The sequence below is a fragment of the Olea europaea genome, chromosome 6 (assembly GCF_002742605.1).
Source record: "Olea europaea var. sylvestris chromosome 6, O_europaea_v1, whole genome shotgun sequence".
NCBI lineage: Eukaryota > Viridiplantae > Streptophyta > Magnoliopsida > Lamiales > Oleaceae > Olea > Olea europaea.
Window position 1 is genome coordinate 5,100,560 of NC_036242.1, and position 1,786 is coordinate 5,102,345.

At 33.5% G+C, this 1,786-nt stretch overlaps 1 protein-coding gene across 1 annotated transcript in view; it reads left to right on the forward strand.

Annotated features, from left to right (window-relative positions):
- The first annotated feature begins 434 nt into the window (after positions 1-434).
- Positions 435-1,786, forward strand: part of LOC111395599 — a 3,044-nt gene continuing 1,692 nt past the window's right edge. The window contains exon 1 of the mRNA XM_023021654.1: positions 435-689. Within this exon, the coding sequence (XP_022877422.1) occupies positions 681-689 (9 nt within the window). The 5' untranslated portion in view covers positions 435-680. The remainder of the gene's footprint in view (positions 690-1,786) is intronic.

A 1,786-nucleotide genomic window follows, 5' to 3' on the forward strand; every position in this document is an offset into this window, starting at 1 on the left:
TTCATTTATTTTCTTAATTAAAAATTGAAAAATGATAAATATACCCTCCTCTTTAAATAAACAAAAATAAAGAAAAGAAAAATAAAGAACAAATTTCAATTATATTCCCAAATTTTTCAAACAAAATACAAATAAATTTCAAATAAATTAATTAAAAAATCACTTTTTTAATTATTTATTTTGAAAAATGAGCCATTTCCGTTCGTTCCAAACTCTTTTTTCTACAAATCACTTTTAATCGCATAGTTACACAATTAATTATTATGCACATAAATTCAAAATTGTTTCCCTATTTTTTGACCATTCATTCTCCTACAACATTACACAAAACTTTTTTTTTATATATTTTTATAAAGAATGTCACCAAACATTGCCAAAATATACGATAGAACACGCGTTCACAGTGCGAGGATAAATCTAGCTGGAGGGAAAGAATAGACAAAAATGGAAGGTCAAAAAGGAAGGAGGAGGAGGAAGTAAAGTGGGTCGAGCCGGGCTGATTACATAAGAAATTCAAGCCCGAAGTTTCAATGAGGCCCAGGATGACCTTGACGACTCGGCCCATTCGGGCCCGGCTTGTTTCGTAGCAGCAAAAATCCAACCATTTTCTACTAGGGTTTTTTGGTACTGAATTTTGATTTGCATTTGCCAGATTTCGCTTCCACCGTCGCCGACCACTGATGGAAAAGGCGAGTACTCTTCAAGTTTAATTTAGCTCATTATGATATGCATCCGGTCTTGGCTTATATATATTAAATTCCCAATTACTTTGCGTATATTACATTTTAGAAAAAAATAAAAAAAAAGGAAAGGCTTGTAGAAGAACCAAAGGAAAAGCTGCCAGTTGATCTTTTGTGGATAATTTTTCAGCATCAGGAAATGAATGAATTTGTTTTCGAATAATCGAGATAAATGCTAGATTGGATTCTTTACCCTGTTTGGTTTGTGAATTATACATTTTAAGCAAGTTTCTTTTCGACAGTTTGCTGCTGTTATAATGAGTTGAAGGAAAATAAAACTTGCAGAGATTGATGTTGTAGATAATGTAAGAAATTTTTGTTACTGTATTATGAGTACTGATATGTGCTAGTTTGATTGATAATGGTAGATAAAGAAAAACCATTCAACAAAATTTCAATTTGAAAAACCGTTTACTCGACACATTCCATACGATATCAATGCTTAAAAAGTTGTTTGAGGCTTACGTTTGATTCCTGGACGTTAGAAATGCCTTGAAGCTTATGCCTTTAGTTCCATTTTGTTATGGTTGGAGCTCAACTTCAACCAAAACGAAATAAATTCAACTCAAAATCAACACTCAACTGAAGTCATGAGCTGGGAATCAATAACCCTAGCTGTAATTCTATTAATTGAAACAAAATTACAATAAAATAGTTAAATGTAAACAGAAAAGAAGGGGGGGGGGGGGGATGCAGAAAATCAGAGGAACCCAGATTAGAGAAATAGAAAGAGGGAGAGAAACAGACTCAGAGAAATGAAGAGAAGAAGAAAAACATAGATTTAGAGATAGAGAGAAGAAAGGGGGGAATTTCGGTTTTCACCAAACTAACAATCTTCAACCCTTTTTTCATCCTCCCTTCACGTGCTCAATTTATAGAGTAGGCTGTAGAATATTCTAGAATGCATTTGTAATGGTTTGAGTGGTAGTGTGGTGAGTTGAGCGAGCCATGACACATTTGTCAAGTTTTATGCCTCATTTCCATGAGGCTTAGGTGTGTGGTTTGTTTCGGCTTTTCTGAATATTGTTCTGGGCTATTTTATGTAA